The sequence below is a fragment of the Saccopteryx bilineata genome, chromosome 3 (genome assembly GCF_036850765.1).
Source record: "Saccopteryx bilineata isolate mSacBil1 chromosome 3, mSacBil1_pri_phased_curated, whole genome shotgun sequence".
In the NCBI taxonomy this organism is placed as follows: domain Eukaryota; kingdom Metazoa; phylum Chordata; class Mammalia; order Chiroptera; family Emballonuridae; genus Saccopteryx; species Saccopteryx bilineata.
The window spans coordinates 225,358,858-225,382,183 of record NC_089492.1 but is presented as its reverse complement, the minus strand read 5'-3'; the positions used below and the strand labels follow the sequence as shown (position 1 = coordinate 225,382,183).

Below are 23,326 nucleotides of genomic sequence, written 5' to 3'. Positions count from 1 at the left end.
TCAAATAGACAGTTGAATACAGAAATGTGGAGGTCAACGGAAGGATCATTGGTAGCAATGTAAGCTTAGGAGTCACTGACATAGAGATGACATTAAAAGTCATTGGCCTAGTCTACAAGGAGACTAGCGAGAAACAAGAGTAGAAAGCCAACAGCCAAGTCCTGTGGCGTGCCTACATCTGGAGATCAAGCAGAGGTTGAGGAGCCAGAAAAAGAGGTTGAAAAAGAGAGGCAAATGTGGCAGAAGAAACTTCAGGTGATTATGATGTTCAGGAAGCCAAGAGAAGAAAGCAATTCAAAAAGAAGGGAGTGGTCACCTTTGTCAGTTGCTGCTGCAAAATTAAAATAAAAAAATGTCACCTACTGTACTAGGCAAGATGAAAGTGACTTTCTCAGTACCCATTTGAGGAGAGTGGTGGGGATAAATCTCTGCTGGACAGAAGGTGAGAAGAAAAAGAAGAGATAGAGACAACTGAAGCAATTATAACTATGCAATTGCCCCAATTGAAAGCAAAAAAGAGGCTCACCATTCACTTCATGCCCTTTAGGATAAAGTTCAAACTCCTTACCTCGGGAGATAAAGCTTCTCAGTATCTGCTCTCTACCTAAGAAATTTCATTTCCCAACCTTACTGTCCCTCCTACTACTGTAAGAACGTGTCAAACTCTACATGAATCAAGCAGAGGCTCTTCCTTCATGCATCCAGCTCTCTCTGGGTTACTCTTTGCACTTTCCTACGTGAAGCAAAACTCTTACAGGTCCTTCGGGGCCTTTCAACCATTATCATATCAGGAAAGGAGAACCATCTCCTTTGCCACATAATTTATGCTCTTCCTAGGATCTCCATTGTATCCTGCATCCCTGCAGTGTTTACCTTGCTATATTACAATCTTTGCTTCCCTGCCATACTGCCCTCCTTTCCTCCTTCAACACAAACATACAGAGCAGGACAAGGACACAGTTTTAAGCTTGGGATCTTATCTAGGAGGCACGTGTCTCCAATTCTTGCTGTAGGTCTTGTACAGAATGATGATCTCTAAGTGCTTGCCAAACAAACATTTCTAAAATGCAATATTGATTCTGTCAAATTTCTTACTTAAAATTCTGCAATGTCTTCTCAGACTCTATGGAATAAAATACCAAACATATTGATGTGTTGTCTAAACCATTGGGGATTTTGCTTGTTTGTACCCCTCCAGCATCATTTCTCCCCAACCTTGGACTGATCTTCCTGCCTCCTACCACTCACATGCACACACTGGGTGTTCTGCTTACACCCAATCACTTCCAGGACATTGGTCTCAGGCCTCTGTACCTTGATGTGTGCTGCTGACTTTTCTTGGAATGTCTTCAAAAACTAGCTCAAGAGTCAACTTTGCTCTGAAGATTTGCCCATGTTCCCTTCTCTCTATCCTAGCAATGCTAGACACACTGTCCTTTGTTTCCAGAGCCCCTGTCAATAACTCTGTTATTGCACTGACCACACTCATTCCTTTATTATCTGCCTTTCCTATTAGACTGCAGGTTCCATAGGACAGGAGCATGGCTTAATTCATTTCTGTATTACTAGCACCTAACACAGTGCCTGGCACACAAGAAGCACAGAGTTAATAAATACTTTTCTTTAAATCCTCTGATTTAAAGGTGCTTAAAGTTTAAAGTATTTTTAAACTTGGTATTATTTTCATCATTACAAGTAATTTATAGGTGATGACTTAAAAGTGCAAAAACATCGAAAAAAGAGCAAGCTCACATATTGAGGGATGTAGGGACAGGCCACAAATTTTAAATATGTGTGTTTTTCTACATCTTCCTGTGAAAAGAGTCACCCTTCCAAATAATTGATTGCATTAGGCCATTTGCTCCATGCAGAATGAGGGCAAATAATGCCAGGTTTAGAGCATATCTTCAATTCACATTTGCATTACAAATAATAGCCATCCAGGCAATTTTTAATTTTTATTTTTGTCTATTTCCCTCCATATTTTGAGTCAAAAAATTTTTCAGAGGAAGGCTTTTTATGTCAAACTATTTTACAAATCAAAATGTTTTGTACCCTCTCTCAGACATTTTTACAACATCGGATTTATACTTTTTTCTTGAACTTTGGTATGCTTTTTAAAAATAATGTTTTCTTTGTATTTTTTCACAATATCTCACCTTTAGATATTTAAGACTTCTCTACAGTGACAAGAGGTCTACTAATTATTTCAACAAGAAGCAAATACAAGAACTGCATACATTTAGGGGACAGTACTATATTTTAACAGTAATTTAAGTTCTTCTCTTGCTACTGGCACTTTAGAATTCACAAGAGTTTGTGGGGAGTGTTGACATGGTGCTTTTTGTGTGTATCATAGGTCAGAAGCAACCTCTTCCATCTGTGCTTTGGTCAGTTGAATCCAGAGTCATAGAATTTCAAGATTGAAAAAGAACTCAGAGGTCATTTAGTCCAATTCCTTAATATGAATAAATCCCCTCTACAACATTCCTAATACATGCCTCTTCATTCTCTTCTTGAACCCCCTTCATTATAGTAAACTTACCACCACTTATCCCAAAGCTCCAGGTAAAAATAAATGCATCTTATTACATTTTAAACAAATTTTCTACATTCTATAATAATAGCAATTTTCAGCATTGTGAAACCTACCAATTTTATTAGTATGAGCCATATATCCTTCATCTATTTTGTGTATAAGAATAGTGGGAAAAGCAATTATGGGACATGTAATATTTTTATTTCTATTTACCTGTCTACCTATATGCTGCCTCTTTCCAAAAAATATCTTAAATGAAATGATCTAAAACACCTGGATGTAATTGAGTTATTAAAGTGGAAATAGAAATTCAAAATCCTGAAAAGAAATTCTTGACTCCAAGGCAAATTCAATTGCTGGCATTGAAATTAAATTTATCCATGAGCTTTCACAAGTCAATATAAAAGGAAAAATATAGTAGATTACACAGTTCTCCTTATCTGACAGAAGAATGTATACCTGCTCTTCATTAAATTAAAATCTTCCTGAGTTTCAGGTAACAAAAGAAATTTCTCATGAAGCATCTTATAAAAGATATACATTTATTAGTTTTCTGTGTGCATTCATTTTGCTCTCTAATGTACTGCCAAGAATAGCGCTGACTCTGCCCTTAACAATACAGGAGACAACGCATGAGCTCTGGATAACTTCTTTTCCAAACGGGGCTGGGAAAACACCTCAAACTATCACAATCACAATATTCTGGGGCAATACCTTCTACATGCCCCTTTTTTGGCATACGAGAACATGCTAAAGTGAGAAACTGAGTTAGCCTCTCCTATGGTGTAAGCATCATTTTTTCACCTCTTTGGGAAGCAACTGCAGTTGTGGGATCACAACACACAAAATGACACCCTTGTAAACTGAGGTAAGTATTGTGAAATGTGGTGGATGGCCAGCAGAGAGTGCTGTCAGGGTCTGCCTGAATATCTGATAAGACTTTGGCTCTCTTAGAAGGAGAGTGATGTTAGGTAAGCAAAGAGTGTTATGAGAGCTCACCTCATTGCTAGCAGTAATATGACAAATCTGGAGTTTCTCGCTTGCTCCTAAAAGGTCCCGATTATTATTATTGTATAAGGGCATTATAGAGCCCTGCACCTGAACAGTTACTGTGTCTTCCTGTCATTAAATCGCTGTGGTTTTACTCTCCCTTGTTCTTGGATTAAGGAGTGGGGATGAAGGCTACATACTGATCATTTTACATCTGAAGGCCTTCATGGTGTCTAGGTCACAAAAGCCCCTTGGTAAAAATAAACTACTTTTTTTCAAAGTGATTATCACAATTGTTTAGACTTTACCTGGACTACCTGGGTCCATCATTAAATCTGAAGACAGCTCTCACCTCCTTGCCCACACATGAAGCCAGCCAGGCCTACCTCTGCTTCCCTCTCTATACCTAGAAAATGCCCCCATGCAATCTGTAGGTCATCTGTCCAAATATGGCAGTTTGTTTTTTCTTCTCCTCCTTTCTCTTCCTCCTCCTATTATTATTGTTGTTGTTATCATTATTACTGTTGAAGAATCTGGGTTATATCTACAGGTCCTTTGAGGCCAATAAGCTAGGTTCGGTTCTCACAAATTAGTTATTGTAAAATAAATGCAAGCACAGCAAAAGTAACTTCCATATTGAACAAGGCTATCTGTACACTAGACAACAAAATGTATTCAGGTTGTTACGATGGATAGAATGAAAGAGATTTGTACTTATTGTAAAGAAGGCATAGGAACACCTTTAAATGAGTAACCCAAAACAAATGGCCTGGGTTTTTACATAATTAGAATAAATTGAACTCACATTTGTGTAAAGCTGGACTAGGATAGGGACATAACAGTATATGCTAATATTCATGCTGATGGTTGGCAAGTGCAAGTAAGCATACTGATCATTATTCCACATCACAGTTTATTATGACACCTACCTGCCAGAAATCAATGTCAAAGCCAAGCACAAACCCACTACCGACGGCATAATTTTCTCTTCATTTTTAACTATTTTACCCTTCAAACCCCCATTTTGATTAACAAGAAGTCTGGGCGTAGAGGATAAAAAAATAAAAATAAAGGAAACCTATGAGTTAGTAGGTAATTTTTAAATGCCGCACAACCTTGGGAGGAAATTGCCAGCTGAGACAAGTACCTATTCTCCCCAGAGAATTTTAAAATATCCTAAAGTGTGTGTGATGTATTGGTGAATGGCTGTCTCTAAGAAAGCTCTCTGCTTTTGGAAACTGGGTAGCACAGAGGGCCTGGTGTGCAAGAAGTTGGCATAGCAACTTTGCGTTTGCAGTGGTGACTCAGAGTAAACGGGTGCATGAAACAGCTACTCAGATATGTTTGTCTTTTTCAGAGTAGTTAAGTCTTGTAGAGCATTTTCTTTTTGGCTTCTCTTTTTGAGAACTACAAACTGTTCACTCTCCTAACTTAAAACAGCTCATTTGCTGAAAAGGAAAGGATTTATTTATGACTCATCAAAAGATTTATTCTCTGTACTTTCCCTGAATAAACAAGGTGACATTTAGGCCAAAATTTCCCCCTCATAGTAGACATAATTCTCCAGTTGCTGGAAAATAGTACTAAAACATAAACTTTCCTGTGTTTGTTTAAAAATATATATATTTCCAAAAAAAGAATTGCTTACCTGTTGGCAATAGGTCCCTTGAAATCTGGATCAAATGTTCTTGGATCACCTGCATTTAAAACAAAGAAATTTTTAAGCATACAAGCCAATAAAATGGGAAATAAGTGCATATAAAATATTAATAAAGAAAAATCCACATCTTGGCTAGTACACTGCTCAGTGCAGTGTTGAATTCACTGTTTGGTCCAGTGAGAGCTCAGCTATGCCTTGGTTGCAGCTGTCAATCTTCCTTCCTTTTTCCAGCTAGACGCAAGACTAAAAAGAGTTGTTAAGGACAATCTTCTCTGCACCCTGTGCACATACCCTCTCACTGTTCTGAGTAGCAACATTATAGTGTGCATACTAAGTAGTGAAATTTGAAGATCTTCCAGCCTGCAAAACCATCTGCCATAGCCAAGTATTGCTGAGTGTTGTGAGGTGCACAGTATAAAAGAGCTGCCTGCTTATCCCAGTCTTCCCTGTCCTCCTGATAGATTAAGCTTTGCCTCGAGAAGCTGGAATATAGTCACTGTTGTTTTCTGCCATCTTGGCTGTATGGAATGTATAAATTATCATACATAAATGTCATTTTTATTGATTATTTTTTTAGATCTACTACCAGACCTAACACCCTCTGGGCATATGCCCTTGTCATTCATTGTTGCGTCATGATTGCAATATATTACCTTCATCTTTAAACAGTGCAAGGCACACAGGGAATGGCTCCCCCCAACCTCACTCCCGGCATGTACTGTATGGGTAAACCCAGTAATAAATTCTGCATGATGAATTCTGGCCAAAGGTCTGCATTTTGCAACCCTCAACTTCTAACTCTTCTCCCCCAATCTAAGCATTCCTTCCTCTAGGACTCTGTCCCTAAATGAAGGCCTGGTGCTGAATTAAGGACAGAATTTCGAAAGGGACTGGAAAAAAGACCTTCCCCACCCCCCTCAGTGTTAGTAACCTTACTTTGCCTGTACTCTGTGGGGAAATTAGGCTGAGGACTCAGAGGCCTCTTCAGTGTAATCACGGGCTGATGGTAAAACGACGGGAAGAAAGGACTGACTGCAGCAGAAATCCAAGAGCCAGCCACTCAGCAACTATTCATAAAGAACCTATCGGATGCAGAGCTCTGACCGGTTGCAGAGATAGGTATGGTGTGGTCCCTATCTTGGGAGACCTCCTATCTTGGGAGACCTTACGACTGGTGGGCAAGGTCCACATACTGTTTCAGTCCACAAATATTTTTTTCAGAATCTTCCTATACTAGGCCCTGTGTCATAATAACTGAACAATGAATATACCATGTAAAACAATTAATAAAGTTCTAAAATTTGTGGTATTGACCACAAGAGTTCTGAAATAGTAGGTTTCATCAAAGATTAGAGGAGTCAAGAGAAATGAAACTTGTGTGTGCGTGAGAGACTGGAATGAAACAAAGGAGAAAGGAGAAACATTGAGGGTGTGTGAAACTAGCACTCTGTTAAAAGAACTATTTATTAATCACATGTTCTGTGCTCTTCGTTAAATGAGGTACTGCCGGGGATACAAGGTTCAGTGAAACACAGTTTCTGTCTTCAACAAGCTAACAAACTGGTGAGCAGGGAGAGAAACGAGAAAAGTATACAAAGCACTATAATACATGGAAGGTAAGAGGGGCACAAAAAAGTGTTAAGGGAGTTCTAAGGAAAGAAAAGGCACATTCAGTTGAGATTAGTCAGGAAGCGTTCCTAGAGTCATAGTATTTGAGACAGGTAAAGCTTAGACCTGTAGAGATGAAGTCACCACGTTCAGAATAAATATCACATCCATGGGGATGGTGAAGCGATCAGCCTGGGGATGGTGAAGCGATCAGCCTGACTGGAGACTGGATAACAGGACAGGAGGAGGAAAAATTACCGCTGAATAGATAGTATGGGCTTAGTCTGCAGAAAGCCTAAAATCAGGGATGGGATGGAAATTATTTTATACATCTTAGGCCATAAGGGAGTCCTAGGAGAATTAAAAAAAAAAAAAGAATGGCATGGTAAAAGCTGCAATCTAGCAGCAGTATTCAAGTTGTATTGCAAAGTGCAAAGTCAAGGAGAGCAACTAGAAGTCTACTGCAATAACCGAGGTGAAGTAATGTGAGCTGCTGGCCAGTGTGGTGGAAATGATAGAAAGGAAGATTCCAGGTTCATCACGGGGTAGTCATGTGGCTTAAGAATCAGAAGTAATAGCTCTAGAGTCATATTGCCTGTTTTCTTTCTCTTCCTTTCAGAGTGACCTTAGATCATTTCTCTTCTCTGACTCTGTTTTCATTTTGTAAGTGGGGATTATAATAGTACCTATGTCATAAAGTAGTTATGAAGATTAAATAAATTAGTATCTGTAAAAGTGCTTAAAATAGTGGCTGGCACCACTTAATAATGTTAATTATTAGTAATATAATTACATGAATCACTAAATAGAACTTGATAAATGTTAAGAGGTAGGATTTAAAAGACAGAAGTCAAAGATGGCTTCAAATCAAGTGACTACAAGACCTAGAAATTGTGATTCTCAGTCTCTTTGGGTCTTTTACCTTGGTTAAAAAAATGTGAAAACAGTCAGGAACATGAATATGTGAAAGAGATTATGAAGTTGTTATAAGAAAGTACATGAGATGGATTTTGTTTTTCTTAAGATTGAAGCGACATCTAATCGAAAAGTCCAGCATTCTACCGCAGTTAAGAAACTGGAGCCTTGGGTCAAGTTTTGAGATAAATATTTGGAAGTTAATATCCTGAAAATTGATGTGCTCTGTAAAGAATATCGGATCTGTCAGGTATGCAGAGTAATGTTATCATGATAATAACAATGTTTAACATGATTTTAGTATTAAATGCTAAGCACAGTATTAAGTGCTTTGATGCATTCTTTTGTTTCCTTGACACAATAACCTTATTATGTGAGTGCATTAGAAACTATTTTTAGCCTCATTTTACATACATAACACACAAGGCATTGAGAGGCCAAGGAACATGCCCACAGTCACACAGTTGATAAATGCTCCGCCTGTGAGTCACCCCACCCAGTCTCACTGCCGCACAACAGATCCTGTTCATCATACCCTGTAGTGCCAACGTGGGTTCTTACTCTATGGGGAACTGTGTAAAATGTTTCCTGTTTGTTACAGGCCATATATGGTATACTTCAATGTCAAGTTCTCTGACACATTGTCAGCTTCTCTTTCTCTGACTGCTTGTCTGACTCCGCCTCCCAGCAACAAATAAGTGTCAGGGTATCTGATCTCTTTTCTCTGGGAACTGTCTTCCTCTCTAATCCACAGGGAAAATCTCTAGCAGCTGAGTTTCTCCCATGTGCCTGTTCCCCAGCAGTCAGTGACTGATCTGGTTTGGACATGAGACTTGAGCTGGGCCAGTAGTTCCTGACTACTCTATCCCAGGAATTTAGAAGTAGAATGGACAATGAGTTAGTCAGTGGGAGATTAGAACTGCAAAATATAAAGCTTGAAGATCAGAGGAGCAGAGAAAGCTGGCTTTCAGAAAGAAATTACTGAAGCAAGTGTACAAAGAGAAGCAGATGGAAGTCCTGGTGGCCTTGAGCTCCTGTTCCAGTTCCTCCCTAAGGCCCATGGTCCAGTTTCATGAGATGCCCTGTATCCTCTTACTAAGGTCCCCATTCTTCTTCTTCTTTTTTTTTTTTTAGTTTGCATCAGTTATGGGCAGCCGAAAAGTCCTAATATACTCACTCTCTTAGCTCAACTTAGGTTTCAACAAGTCATTTTAACAACATTTATTATATTCTTTCAATAAACAGGTGGTAGAGACCTAAGAAAGAATTCTTGAGACTAAGTCTGCTTTCATGACTCTCACAGTTGATTAAGAAATATACTCTCAAAACTATAATTTTAACACTATATGGTTGCCATGATAGTAATATATAGAGGGTGTCCCAGGGCAACAAGGGGCTCAAGGTGAATAGATGTATCTCCAGCTCCAGACTGACACTAAATGTGGGCTCACTTCCTATCAATCCTCTGGGCTCCGTGCTCTTTGACTTGGCTCTTCTACTCTGATGTGGAACACTAGTGCTGGTATTCTTGCTGGTCCAGATTTCAGTTCCCCAAAACTGAAAGGCACAGAAAGGTACAAGGCTCCAGCCCCTTTACATCAAATACTACATTTCTTTAGGTCTGAGGTGCACCTGGAAATATATAATTTTTGAAAGGCCTATCAGATAATTCTGATGCACAATCAGACTTAGAAAACACTCAGCTACTTGATTTATTCTGAATTTCTTTCTTTTTTTTTTAATGAGAAAGAGAATGAGAGAGACACACACAGAGAGAGATAGACAGGGACAGACAGAAAGGAATAGAGAGACGAGAAGCATCAACTCATAGTTTTGGCACCTTAGTTGTTCATTGATTGCTTCCTCACATGTGCCTTGACTGGGGGGCTGCATCAGAGCCAATAACCCCTTGCTCAAGCCAGAAACCTTGGGCTTCAAGCCAGCGACCTTCGGGCTGAAGCCAGCAACCATGGGATCACGCCTATGAAACCATGCTCATGCTAGCGACCTCACACTCAAGCTGGTGAGCCCACACTCAAGCTGATGAGCCCGTGCTTAAGGTGGCAACCTCAGGGCCCTGAACCTGGATCCTCGGTGTCCCAGCCCAATCCTCTATCCACTGCACCACTGTCTGGCCAGGCCTGAATTTCATTCTTAACCTCTATCTTAGTTCATACATAGTCCTTAATTCAAGCTGTACATAACAGAGCAGACCTGCTGGAATAAGAGAAAGGCAGGTCATCATGATGTATATGAGCTTTGGGGAACACCATAATTAAGAGTAAGGTGTAGGCCCTGGCCAGTTAGCTGTGGCAGAGCGCTAGCCTGACATGTGGATATCACTGGTTCAATTCCCAGCCAGGGCACACAGGAGAAATACCCATCTGCTTCTCCACCCCTTTCCCTCTCACTTCTCTCTCTCTCTTCCCCTCCTGCAGCCATGGCTCATTGGAACAAGTTAGCCTTGGGTACTGAGAATGGCTCCATGGCCTCTGCCTCAGGCACTAAGAACAGCTTGGTTGCTGAGCAACAGAGCAACGCCCCAGATGGACAGAGCATTGCCCTCTAGTGGGTTTGCTGGATGGATCCTGGTCAGGGTGCAAGTGGGAGTCTGTCTCTTTGCTTTCCCTCCTCTCACTGAATTAAAAAATAAAAATAAAAAAAGAGTAAGAGGTAAAATGGAACAGTTATAGAAAGAGAAATAGAAAAGTGACATTTAAGAAAGCCAAATAATTTTAAGAAAAAAGATTGTAAGTTCCCCAGAACAGTGATTATTAAGAGAAATCTCACTTGTACCAGAGACTGCTGTGTTCTATACACAGATATGCCTCAATTCTACATAGAACAATGTAAATTATACCTACTTGCACTGCATAATACAATAGCAGTGGTATATTTATTGTGTCATGTAATGTTCCCAATAATTCTGTAATGTATATCATTCCATTTTACAGATGAGGGGGTTGAAGTATGGAAGGGTAAGCAAATTTTCCCCAGCTCATTCAGTTAACAAGATGTGGACAGGCAAATGATTGAAAGGCAGATGATCTGACACCGATGCCTGTGTTGAGCCACTGGCAGTCAACTTCTCAGTAGTCATCTTAGAGAAATTCCACAGATGAGTGGGGGAGGGAGGGAGGTTGAAAGGGGTTAGAAATTTTTACTGATCCTGTAATTACTTGCTTTTCACATTAAAGATAGGCAAACTGATTTTAAAGTTATCTAGGCTGGCTTTCAATTTTGGTGTGATTTTGCACCTCACCAAGTGAAAAAGCCACTTGGAGTTGTCAATGAACTGCTATCGTCAAATCTGTCTGAAAAGCTGACACATTCTGCTTGTAAATCCTGGCTGCCTTGTTTTTCAGTTGAAAATACACTAAAACCACAGTCAAATGGAAAGATGTAACTGATTCCAAACAGCAATGACAGCTGGAAAGTGATGACTTCAGCCTGCCCCCTGTCCTAGCAGAATTTGCATTGTTATACAAATTTTTATTTTCCTGAAATTAATTCAAGGCATTACTTTTCAGAGGCCCTCATGTGCTTTAATTGCATCTCTGGAATAAATGAACTGAGGGGCCAGCTAAATGAAAAAGCCACAATGCTTCACTGTCATATACCTGAGCTAGTTGAATACAATTCATATTTCTCGTTTAAAGATAAAGAAAAAAATCAAAACTAGGTAAACATAGTAAAAGCTTCTTCAGTTCACGTGACTCTTTGATTACCAAAATTATAACAAAAGAATCACTAAAAATATTCATAATAGACGTTACACATTTGTTATTGTCATTAATAGTTTGTATTGCAGTCATACGATATAATTATTCTTATTCTTACTGGAAATAATTCATCAAGTTGAAGAAAAATAGTCCAGGTAATTAATTCAACTAATGGGTGCAGCTTTTACATGACTTTGTTGTATGCAAACAGCAAGATAAAGCAGCCAGTCATGCATGACAGATTCTTTTCTTTGAAAGCAACTTGTTTCTCAAAGAATATGACAATAAACTACCATTGATTTTTTAAAAATAAAAAGCAGAAATCTGAAACATTTCATTTTATTTCTTTAGTATAGTCTCCTTCAGAAAATCTAATGTCATTTAGAGAGCAAAAGGAGAACTACAGTGGGGCAAACTAGTATTTTAGGACTTAAAACAGAACTATTACAAGCAAGCAAGTCAGATAACTGTCCGACGAGCCTGAAAAATGGTATAGTATACAATTAAGTCTTGCTTTAATTCTCAAAAACAGCCAGTAGAGAACTGTAAAATTTTAAATTCTTGTTTTACTTGATTTTTTAAACATGTTTACGATTTTGTGTGTATAAATGAGGGCCTGCCGCTTCATCCAAGGAAAGGGTTCCTGCTTCTTCAAGTCTCAATAAAGGATAAGAAGCCATGTTCTTTGTCATTTCTTATTAGATAATGTTTCTACTCCTCAGCCCAGCACAACTGGCCTTTCGTGATGTGGCCTATGTCAACAGCCTCATCTCCTACCCTCCCTCACTTGAAACTTGATCTTCTAGCAGTTCTATATTGTGATGCTTCCCCTCCAAAATCAGATGTTTACATAGAGCCCTTTGAATAACCTGATCTTCCCATTTTTGTCCCCTTGGCAATGGCTACAGGAAGACTAGAGTTCTCCTTACAAATTCGCCACTTGTCCTGAGGTAAAAATAAGGACCAAAACATTCTACTGGCCACTGTGCCAGTGGGTGGAGCCCACTTGACTGGAGACCAATGCTGAAAACTTTCATATAATCCATCCCAAAGTAGCTAATTTCGTTGATACCAGAGACATACACACTTCTATTATTTGCACTGTTAGTACACTGTACCACGAGGCCTTTTTACGTGCAGTGGTAGAAAGATATCCACGTGCTAAACCCCCAAACTTTTGAATATTTTACTTTACATAACAAAAGATACTTTGCAGATGTAATAAAATTGAGAACCATGAGTTAGGGAGATTATCCTGAATTATAGGGATGAGCCCAATGTAATTTCAAAAATTATTAAGTGGAGGAGACTGAACAGTCAAAGAAGAAGATGTGATCATGGAAACAGGATCAGAATAACACAATGTGAGAAAACTCAACTGTCCATTGTTGGTTTTGAAGATGGAAGGGGTAATGAGCCAAGAAATGTGGCTGCCTGTAGAGGCTGTAGAATTAAGAAAATGAATTCTCCTCTTCTAGAAGGGAATGTAGAACTGCCAATTCCTTGTTTTTAGCCCATTGAGGTATATTTTAAATTTGTGACCTCCAGAATCATAATATAATTTTAAGCCACTATATTTGTGGTAATTCACTATAGTAGCAAGAGGAAGCTAATACACATTTCTTCTGCTGAATTAAAAGCTCTATAACTATTATCTACTTTGGTGCTAGCTGTATACATAACAGGCACTCAATAAATGTTTATAGAGTAATTTCAAAAAGTATGTTAGTATAATTTTGAATATTTGAATCTTTAATTTAGGTTATAAAAAACAAATCAAAGATCAATTTTGACAATTACCAGCTCATCATTTTAGCTGGAGTTCAACTTGAAATAAAGGCAAATAAATAGACACCTAGAATTGCAACAATGTGAAAAATACCTCTTCCTATCACCAACACTAATTCAGTATCGATCTGTAATGTCCAGATCAGTAAGAGTGAACAAGGGAAGTAAGGGAGACAGTATCCCGTACTGGTACATTAAAGCTGGGTATTAAATTACCCTGTATCAAATATTGTATGTAACACCTACAAACTCTACAATCTAGGAAAAACTACTTTTTATCTCTCCAAAATTCCATTTTACCATCTAGAAAATGATAGATACTAATGTAGGGGTTCCGAACAAGTCACTCTAATCTGTGCATGTGGATTATTTTGAGCTCAAGGCAACTGAGACCCTTTAGGCTCAAGAGAAACTTTTGCCCTGCTCTTACCCTTTCCAAATACTATAACTAGAAGAATTTAAATTAGGAGCCTTGCTCATAATAAAAGATAATCAAAGATGATCTTTTTGAACTATCTATCTGGCAGGGCAAACTACTAACTAAAAAATCTCTTCTCATTGACCTGCAATGCCTTTCCTTCCCTCTGAAGCCCCACAGTGCCTTACCTCATCCTTAACTCAGAATGCCACATGTACCTCACTAGCTTTCTAAGCTTTTCTCCTGTGTGTGGGATTTCATATGTACCTATGTCATTAAATTTAGTTATTTTTTTTGTTAATTACATTCATGTAGATTTAATTATTGGACCAGTCAAAAGAACTTGAAGGGTAGAGGAAATTTTCTTCTCCCCCCTCACATTAGCAAAAAATAAGATAAAAATGAAAAAGTAGGAATCAATTTCTGCCTTTGGGGTGACCATGGGAAATAGCAAAGTATATGTAAATTACCTTCATAGCTGAAGTAGATCAGTGTAGAATCAATGCAACACAACTTGAGTTGAATTGTCACATTGGTTATAAATGACACCAATAATTCTAGAAAAGTTTCAATGGCTAAGTTGGGTGTAACATTTATGAAATAACGTTTTGAAGGAGAGGAATTTTGAAGACTTTTAAAGGAGAGAATTTTGTCACGTGGGAAACTCAGACCAAAGCCCACACTCAGGCACAGTGAAGACTGCCTGGGAGAGGAGACATGGGAGCAGGTAGGAGAATGAAGCACACCATTGGGAGGCAGTGTAGGATTCACAAAGCCCCTCAAGTCTTCTGAGGAAGTACCACAATTGTCATGAGTTTATGTTTCTGCTTGATGCAGAAGAAAAAGAAGAGTTAAAGTTGAGGAATGAACAAGGAGATTGCTATCGTATTTCACATGGTAAATGCCTGACTGAGAATGTAAAGAGGATGAAACAATTTCAAAGGCATTACAGAAGAATACATTCAGTGGGGTGAAAGAAAGGGCATGGTACCATGTTTTATCATCTAATGACAGCAATTCCTCATGCAGAAAATGATGTGCATTCTGGAAACTCATCTTTGGCAGAAACATGACCTCACATTGGACATGGCAAGATGAGGGAAAATGCAAATGAGACTTCTTCAGCACTGACTCAAACCAAACAATACAGTGGTATCATGACCTTATGATGGTTGTTTTCCTGCCAGTTTGAATAACTTCTTAAATATATAGGATGATGATAAATTACTCTGTGTTACATCAAGAATATCTAATTTCTTGCTTTAAGAATAATTTTTCTAATCACAGCATTGGTTTATAAATAGTTTGCATCATTATTTAAAATAATTCACACTGTATGAACACAAATCATTAACATTTAGTTAGAATGTCAACCTTAGAAGTAATAACCTAAAAGAACAACCTCCACTTCCACTGACTAGGCAAAAGAAAACTTACATCAAACACTCAGGGTGCTTCTTAATAGACTGATTTTATAGGCAGTGTTGAAAGATGCACATTTAGAAGGCCTTGGAAATACACTTTTTAAAAAATGATTTTTCTTGACTACTGTGACAAAGCAGTGAACTTGTGCTACAGAACAGCTATGAATTATTAGATAATCACACATCTACTCAGAATAAATAAAATTCTGAATCAATATTGATTTTTAAAAAAAGTTTGGAAGCAAACAAGAACACAAATTGAGTTTAAAAGTTATCAATGTGGGTTTTCTAATACTTTTTCCAAAAGACCCATGACAAACTCTAATTACATTGAAGAGACTCATTTTCTTCCAGTTTTATAGGTTATGCATTTAATTATCATGTCAGCCCCTTTTTCCTCACCTCCTAAAAAATATAAGTGCAACTTCAAAACCAGAGATAGGAAATGAAGAGCATATTTATTCACCCTAAATATAAAAATAAGTGGCTTGCGCTTGCTTTTCCATCTGCAGATTTCAGGCAATAGCACAGTAAATGAATAAAAGTTGGGGAACATGGTAGTTTTGAAAATGGTCATTACATAAATGTAAAAATTAACTTTTGTACATAGGAGCAAATTATCTTTAAAATTATGGTGCATAAAAGAATTTTCATTGAATTTAAGAATAAGCACTATTAAAGAAAAATTCCAAAAATTTGTCTATTTATCATAAATACATAAAATGGTTTGGTAGCTAGTGATAATGTCTCTCCTACTTCCTCGTATTGCCCATAGGTTATTCATGAGAACAAAATTAAACTGCTTATCAACTCTGACTTTTTCCATGACTCAAGAAGATGAACAATAATAAAAACTGGGGAAAAAAATCACTACTCCTGGGTTTAAAGTGTAGGAAAGAAAACATATTTTAGTGCATAATTTGTACCCGCAAGGCATTATGATCCAATACATAAAAACTACAGGTGGAGTAGACCATTAGATTCTGTATCACATATTCAAGGAGCAAGGGAAACAGAAGACACAACCAAGAGACTGCACAAGATAATGAGTGCAACCATCCCTCCACACAGTTGAAACTTCAAAGAGCTACTCTGACTCAAATGAAACCTACCTCCCCCTTAAGAAAGCCACCTTCACATTGAGCAGAAGGGTGGAAGGAAACACCATTTGAATATGTAGTGTATGTTAAGTAATCTGAAGTGGAGTCAATCTGTAGGTTCTCCTAGGAAACTGACAGATAAACAACAACAGACTCCTGGTGGAATGCATTTATACATACTCTAAGAATAATAAAATAATTACCCAAAGAAATATGCAGCTCACAATAAACAAACTTTAAAAATTACACAAGGAAACAATACACTACAAAAAATTAGATAATCAATGGACAACAGTCTACTCACAAATTCTTTAGATATTTAAATTATTCGTCCCAGAATATAAAACAATTATGCTTATCATTTTTCAGAAATGAAAGACAGACTTGAAAATAAATGTAAAGAACTACAAAAAATGACTTATAAACTTCAAAAATTAAGGAAATTTAATTTGGAGGAGAGAAACACAATAAATAAAATGTAAATTTTAGTGGATAAGATCAAAGTCAGATTAGACACAGCTAAAGAGACAAGTGACAAACTAGAAAGTAAATCAACATAAATTATTCACAATACAGCACAGAGAAATTAAGAATGGAAAACATTAAAGAACAGTTATATACTCAGCATAGAGTGAGAAGTTTTAATATAGCAAATCAGATTTCCAGAAAGAGAGAACAGAGATGAGGGAAAGAAGTAATGAAAGTAACTATCTGCCAATGTAAAATTCTATATCTAGTCACAATATGTTCAAGAAAAAAGTGGACAATTTCAGGCAAAAGAGAGAGAGAATTTGCCACTGGCAGGGCTTCTCTAAGGTGTGTTAAGTACATGTATATTTCTAAGAGAAGTGAGCCAGGTGGGAGGTCATTGATGAAAGAAAAAATCTAGAGTGAAGAAAGGGAGGAAGAGAATGATCACTGGCTATATAAATAAACAACAATAACTAAGTCTTGAGGTTAAATAAAACAAGAGAATATTATGATAGTAATAGAATGTAATCCAAGAGTTGAAGTATTGTAGGCTTTTTGTATTGTATAGAAAATGGTGAAATATTAATGAATTTTAAACTTTGATAAGTATGCATGGTGCAATTTTAAAAGAGTAGAATCAGCATATATTACTTCAAAAATAGTGTATTAAGGAAAATGGAATAAAAAGATTAGCCAATCCAAAATCAGGTAAGAAACAGAAAAAAAAGGAACAGAATCAGGGGAATGTGAAAGCACAGATAAAGTCATGTATATTGCTGTGAACTGTTTCCTCCCAAAATTCATATGCTAAAAGCCTTAACTCCCAATATGATGGTATTTAGAGGTAGAGTTTTTGAGAGGTAATTAGGTTTAGATGAGGTTGTGAGAGTGGGACCCCCATGATGGGGATAGAGTCTTTTCAAGAAGAGGGAAAGAGACCAAAGCTAGTACTTCGTGCCATGTGAGGACACAGTAAGAAGGCAGCAATCTTCAAGCTGGAAAGGACTGAGATTACATCCTTTGGAGCAGCTTTATAGAAAGGGCAGCACAGCTGAGCACAGGCAAGTGCTTCAGGCATTCTGAAGAGAACTCAGGTTGCAGACCAACCAATTATCCCCAGGGCTTTGATGATTGGCGGGATACCAGAATGAAGGTAGCTAGAAGAGCATACAACACCACAGTCGTCCAACCAACTTTTGAGCTCTTAACTAAAATCTCCTAGGTTTTCTCATTCTTCCAGGAACTCTCCAGAATTTTTGAGATATTTATTTTTGACTCAGGTATATTAGGAATTGCTGTGTTCTCAAGTAAAAAGGAGCTCTGATGTCTTTTCTATGCCAGGATGATACCAGTCCAAGGAAAACCAACTACCATTTTCCACTTAGGCCAACATTAAAATCAATAGTAGACTGAGAGACATTTCTCCATTCCTTCTGAAACATATCTGCAGTGTGTCCGTAAAGTCATGGTGCACTTTTGACCAGTCACAGGAAAGCAACAAAAGACAATAGAAATGTGAAATCTGCACCAAATAAAAGAAAAACTCTCCCAGTTTCATACCTATTCAGTGCAGTTCGATGTGGGCTCACGCACAGATTTTTTTTTTTATAAATTTTTATTAATGGTAATGGGATGACATTAATAATTCAGGGTACATATATTCCAAGAAAACATGTCTAGGTTATCTTGTCATTAAATTATGTTGCATACTCCTCGCCCAGAGTCAGATTGTCCTCCGTCACCCTCTATCTAGTTTTCTCTGTGCCCCTCCCCCTCCCCCTAAATCTCTCCCTCCCTCCCTCCTGCATCCTCCCTCCCCCCACCCCTGGTAACCACCACATTCTTGTCCATGTCTCTTAGTCTCGTTTTTATGTTCCACCAATGTATGGAATCATGTAGTTCTTGTTTTTTTCTGATTTACTTATTTCACTCTGTATAATGTTATCAAGATCCCACCATTTTGCTATAAATGATTTAATGTCATCATTTCTTATGGCTGAGTAGTATTCCATAGTGTATATGTGCCACATCTTCTTTATCCAATCTTCTATTGAAGGGCTTTTTGGTTGTTTCCATGTCTTGGCCACTGTGAACAGTGCTGCTATGAACATGGGGCTACATGTGTCTTTACGTATCAATGATTCTGAGGTTTTGGGGTATATACCCAGTAGAGGGATTGCTGGGTCATAAGGTAGTTCTATTTGCAGTTTTTTGAGGAACCACCATACTTTCCTCCATAGTGGTTGTACTACTTTACATTCCCACCAACAGTGTATGAGGGTTCCTTTTTCTCCACAGCCTCTCCAACATTTGTTATTACCCGTCTTGTTGATAATAGCTAATCTAACAGGGGTGAGGTGGTATCTCATTGTAGTTTTGATTTGCATTTCTCTAATAACTAATGAAGCTGAGCATCTTTTCATATATCTGTTGGCCATTTGTATTTCTTCCTGGGAGAAGTGTCTGTTCATGTCCTCTTCCCATTTTTTTATTGGATTGTTTGTTTGTTGTTGAGTTTTATGAGTTCTTTGTAAATTTTGGAATTAGGCCCTTATCTGAGCTGTCGTTTGAAAATATCAGTTCCCATTTAGTTGGCTGTCTGTTTATTTTGATATCAGTTTCTCTTGCTGAGCAAAAACTTTTAATTCTGATGTAGTCCCATTCATTTATCTTTGCCTTCACTTCTCTTGCCATTGGAGTCAAGTTCATAAAATGTTCTTTAAAACCCAGATCCATGAGTTTAGTACCTATGTCTTCTTCTATGTACTTTATTGTTTCAGATCTTATATTTAGGTCTTTGATCCATTTTGAATTAATTTTAGTACATGGGGACAGGCTGTAGTCGAGTTTCATTCTTTTGCATGTGGCTTTCCAGTTTTCCCAACACCATTTATTGAAGAGGCTTTCTTTTCTCCATTTTGTGTTGTTGGCCCCTTTATCAAAGATTATTTGACCATATATATGTGGTTTTATTTCTGGGCTTTCTATTCTGTTCCATTGGTCTGAGGGTCTATTTTTCTGCCAATACCATGCAGTTTTGATTATTGCACGCACAGATTTTTTAGGGCTCCTTAGGTAGCTATCCCGTATAGCCTCTACAGACTTGTCACTGACTGATGGCCTACCAGAACAGAGTTTCTCCACCAAACTGCTGGTTTCCTTCAACTGCTTATCCTACCGAGTAATGTTATTCTTATGTGGTGGCGATTTGTTATAAATGTGCCAATATTCACGTTGCACTTTGGTCACGGATTTGAATTTAGCGAGCCACAGAACACACTGAACTTTCCTCTGTACCGTCCACATCTCGACTGGCATGGCCGTGGGCTGCTCCGCTGTATACACGGTGTTACGTCATTATCTGCACATGTGCACATGCTGCCACATCATCCTACAGAAACTGGGAAGGTTTTCCTTTTATTTAGTGCAGATTTCACATTTCTATCGTCTTTTGTTGCTTTCCTGTGACCGGTCAAAAGTGCACCATGACTTGATGGACACACTGTATTTCTAAATGTCCATTTCCCCCCACTCTGTTTCAAAACCACAAATGAGAGGTTAGTATGATGTGATTATTTATTTAGTAATATACATTTTGCCCTGGCCGGTTGGCTCAGCGGTAGAGCGTCGGCCTAGCGTGCAGAGGACCCGGGTTCGATTCCGGCCAGGGCACACAGGAGAAGCGCCCATTTGCTTCTCCACCCCTCCGCCGCGCTTTCCTCTCTGTCTCTCTCTTCCCCTCCCGCAGCCGAGGCTCCATTGGAGCAAAGATGGCCCGGGCGCTGGGGATGGCTCTGTGGCCTCTGCCTCAGGCGCTAGAGTGGCTCTGGTCGCAACATGGCGACGCCCAGGATGGGCAGAGCATCGCCCCCTGGTGGGCAGAGCGTCGCCCCTGGTGGGCGTGCCGGGTGGATCCCGGTCGGGCGCATGCGGGAGTCTGTCTGACTGTCTCTCCCTGTTTCCAGCTTCAGAAAAAATGAAAAAAAAAAAAAAAAAAAAAAAGTAATATACATTTTGTCAAAACTTTTAAGTTACAATATTCTGTACTTAATAAACAAAAGTTTTCCACATGCATTCTAATTAATGAGTTCTACAACAAAATAAAACCAGTGCTGACATACATGAAATAATATAAAGCTTTTGACAATAATGGAATGCATTATTATATTCTATTATTATTATACCTGGAATGTAATATTTTGCAAATATAAAATATTATATTCTATGTATAAAATTACAATATTGGGTTTACAACATATAAAGATTTCGCAGTTACACAAGAAACTGAAAGTTTACATTTGAGTCCTACATCTTTGCTTTAATGTGAAACCATTTTCCCTTTTACATCTTTGTTTTTGTTAAAGGAAGGCTATAATCCATACGCTAAATCAAATATATCATTTATATATCACTTATCAAATTTATGAGTTATTTCCAGAAATCTGAAAAAGTATTATATTCAGTAACATGTGAAATGTTTGACACATCATAGGTTCTCAATAAAAAAAATGTCCCATTTTTTCCCCTTTCCTGCCAGCTCACTTTTAGTTCCCATACTCATGCCACCCACTCTGTCTTCCATCTTCCTAGTGAGAATTGAGAGAAAGGGAAGGATCAGCTTTGTCTTTTCCCATCTTGACTTGAGCTTCCTGTGCCTTCGCAGTCTCTAAAATGGCCAGCAGTGCTTCCACACATCTCATCTCCAAAAGTTCGGAACTTAGAGGCTCAAGTAACCTGTGATACTATTCACTGACAGAAAGCTTTTAAAATACAAGTATGCCCTGACCAAAGACTTTCCTTTAAGTTAATTTCAACCTCCAAACAGTTTTCTCTGAGTGGATAGACTCGATTTTATTTCACTGAGCACTTACACTGTAATGCACCACCAGGAACACAAAGATGAGTAAGAAAAAACTCCTCTCAAAAAGGAAATTGCAGTGCAGAAGTGGGAATGGACAGCTACTAGAGCAAGAAGAACTCAAGGATTGTTTGTGGGGAGCATGACAGGGGCCTGGGGAAACGTGAGGGAAGGACAGTTCAAATTTAGCTGAACAAATCGGAAAAGCTGTCAAATTAAGGAGGTGGCATCTGAGCTAGACTGTGGAAGATGGGAGAGAGACTGGGCCCAGAGTGTGAAGAAAGGAAAACTTGGGATGGAGAAATTCAGTGAGTCAAGGAAATAGTGAATGACATAGGAGAAAAATAGAAAAATATGGTCATAGCTAGCTTAAGTGAAAGACTTGTTCAGATCTCCTAATTTGGATTTAACTTGTTCTCAAGTTTCATCAGTAAAGCCAACAAGTATGATTGTGTCACACATCGCTTCCAGAAACTATATCTTAGAACTTCAGGGAAAAAAAATTTTTTTTGTATTTTTCTGAAGTGAGAAGTGGGGAGGCAGAGAGATAGACTCCCACATGCGCCTGGCCTGGATATACTCGGCATGCCCACTAGGGGGTGATGCTCTGCCCATCTGGACCGTTGCTCTGTTGCAACCAGAGTCATTCTAGTGCCTGAGGTAGAGGCCATGGGGCCATCCTCAGCGCCCAGGCCAATTTTACTCCAATGGAGCCTTGGCTGTGGGAGGGGAAGAGAGAGATAGAGAGGGAGGGGGGAGTGGAGAAGCAGATGGGAGCTTCTTCCTTCTCCTGTGTGCCTTGGCCAGGAATCGAACCCAGGACTTCCACATGCCGAGCTGATGCTCTACCACTGAGCTAAACTGCCAGGGCCCAGAAATTTTGAAAAATAACTTGCCTGCAAAATTTAATATGGCTTTTGCACAAATCTGTTTCCCATTCTATGCTTCTTCAATGTCACTTAAAAAATGTTCTGTACTATTTCTTAGGAAAACTTTGGACTCTATAAGCTGCTTTCTTTCATATTAATAACTGTACCTGACTCATACATAGTAAACATGCAAAGAATAGAATAGAAAACAGATAAGAGTTTGAGCAGTTAAGCTTCTCCAGAAGATACTTTAGAAAATAATGCTTCAAATGCTGTAAATCAAGACACAGTAAATGTGTGAAGCACAAGGGAAACTCTTCTGAATTACAGAATTTTGACAACCATGCTGGCCATATTTGGCATATTTAAACTACTGTTAGCAACTGTGGTGTTAATGCTATACTTTATATATTTAAGATTCAGTTTAATGAGTGTATAATATGAAAAGCCAAGTTTTGGCATTGCATTTCTACATTATGTTCATTATGCTTAAGTAATACATTACACATTGGTTTGTATTTTTGCAAAAAATGTATTTAGCTAGGTTTATAAAAGTTTGACAAAAAACTAACAAGGTTTTGGTCAATATTTACTTAGGCTGATATCACATATCTTAGGCATTTACTATGTACTGGAATAAAATGTCAATATTATAAAGAAGTTTGCTTTAACCAGAATCACCTGACAGAGTAATCGATAAGAAAAAAAATGCCTCCTGCTAAGTATCATAGCTAATAAGACCATCTGACCAATGAGGACAATGTCCTATCATAATCACTGACTTGAGGAATCATTTGTTCTGTAGATCGCAATGGGCTCTGACTTACATGGCATCAACTCAGTTTTTCTGAAAGTTATGTTTGTACAGATTACTTTAACTGAGTCCCTTGATACCATAACAATAAAATTGATTTGGCTCTCCCTCTGTGCGCATACGTACACAAACATACCCACAAATTCAGAA

At 38.2% G+C, this 23,326-nt stretch overlaps 1 protein-coding gene across 3 annotated transcripts in view; it reads right to left on the bottom strand.

Moving 5' to 3' along the window:
* The window catches only part of SLC44A5 (solute carrier family 44 member 5), a 419,099-nt gene that overhangs the window by 145,408 nt on the left and 250,365 nt on the right, over positions 1-23,326 (bottom strand). For all 3 annotated transcript variants that reach the window (XM_066264971.1, XM_066264970.1, XM_066264972.1), the window contains one exon: positions 5,178-5,226. In XM_066264971.1, the coding sequence (XP_066121068.1) occupies positions 5,178-5,226 (49 nt within the window). The remainder of the gene's footprint in view (positions 1-5,177; positions 5,227-23,326) is intronic.